The sequence below is a fragment of the Etheostoma spectabile genome, chromosome 12 (genome assembly GCF_008692095.1).
Source record: "Etheostoma spectabile isolate EspeVRDwgs_2016 chromosome 12, UIUC_Espe_1.0, whole genome shotgun sequence".
NCBI lineage: Eukaryota > Metazoa > Chordata > Actinopteri > Perciformes > Percidae > Etheostoma > Etheostoma spectabile.
This window is the reverse complement of record NC_045744.1, coordinates 2,725,319-2,726,558: the sequence shown is the minus strand read 5'-3', so window position 1 is coordinate 2,726,558 and position 1,240 is coordinate 2,725,319. Positions and strand designations below refer to the sequence as shown.

The window sequence follows — 1,240 nt, the reverse complement described above, 5'->3', positions numbered from 1 at the left end:
TGTGCGTGTGCGTGTGCGCGTGTGCGTGCGTGTGTGCACGTGTGTTGGCGCACGCCAACGGAAGCTGACACACAAGCTGGGCTGCTGAAGAGACAGTAATGACAAGTCCGGGACAAAGGGATTATCACTGTCTCCACTCTAATCCCTGTAAAAGCTCCAGGTAACACACACACACACACACACACACACACACACACACACAAATGATTTAGCCACACAATGGGAGGGGAGTTGTGTGTGTTGTTTGTGTGGCGGTTTGGTCAAAAGCAGTAGTTAAGGTAGAGGCAGCACCCATATGGACGTCAGCATGCACCGATGGGAAGCTAACTAACCAATTTAACGAGCCTATATATAGCTGTACACAAGTCCTGACTGCCTGTATGGATTCCTATATATATGTGTCTGTGTGTGTGTGTGTGTGTGTGTGTGTGTGTGTGTGTGTGTACCTGTGGCTAATGATGAAGACAGCTGCGGATATCAGCAGTAAAATCCCGACCCCGCTGACAGACAGCAGCAGGAAGGCTGAGTTGACTCCTTCTCCAATCAGAGGGAAGGGATCTAAACAGCGAAGCACACAAAGGTCACCGACGGGGAAAGCTGTAAACTTCGCAATGAACTTGAACGCATCCTCCATAAACTCCCGAAACGCTGTCGTTGCAGAATACCTGAATTGGTGGCGAACTCAAACGGGCTGCTGAACTCTCCGTATCCAGCCGCCGTGCGAGCACGCACGTGGAACACGTACACGGTGACGGGGTTGAGGCCCGTGACATCCACGCTCCTGTAGAAGGTCCTCATTATGCGGTAGGACCTCTCTTTCTGATCCTGATTAGACAGGGAACCAAAAAAAAAAGGGGGTTCTTTTTCAGTGACCATCAGTGAAATACAAACAGCGTGCCAACATATTCCAGACAGCCGCCCTTCGCCGCATAAACCTGCCGCTGACTCACCTTTTCGTAGAACTTGACCTCGTACTCCAGGATGACCCCGTTGGGTCGATCCGGCTGTTGCCACGACAACGACAAACTGTGCCTGGTGACGTCGGTTACTAAGATGGACGACACCGGAGAGGGAGCTGGGGAGGAAGAGAAAGACGCGGAGAGATAATTCAGTGTTAATAATATAACTTTGTAGAAGGGCGTGTTGTATATTATTTTTATTTTTATTTTTTGTTGTTGTTTATTTTAAAAGGGGACAATGTACACTGATCAACATTCAAAGCAAATGTAAGCGTACCCGA

At 49.1% G+C, this 1,240-nt stretch overlaps 1 protein-coding gene across 1 annotated transcript in view; it reads right to left on the bottom strand.

Moving 5' to 3' along the window:
• The window catches only part of LOC116699356 (ephrin type-A receptor 4), a 29,511-nt gene that overhangs the window by 9,560 nt on the left and 18,711 nt on the right, over positions 1 to 1,240 (bottom strand). Inside the window, exons 8-10 of the mRNA XM_032531891.1 lie at positions 951 to 1,075; positions 666 to 825; positions 447 to 558 (exon numbers count right to left, since the gene is read on the bottom strand). Of these exons, the coding sequence (XP_032387782.1) occupies positions 447 to 558; positions 666 to 825; positions 951 to 1,075 (397 nt within the window). The remainder of the gene's footprint in view (positions 1 to 446; positions 559 to 665; positions 826 to 950; positions 1,076 to 1,240) is intronic.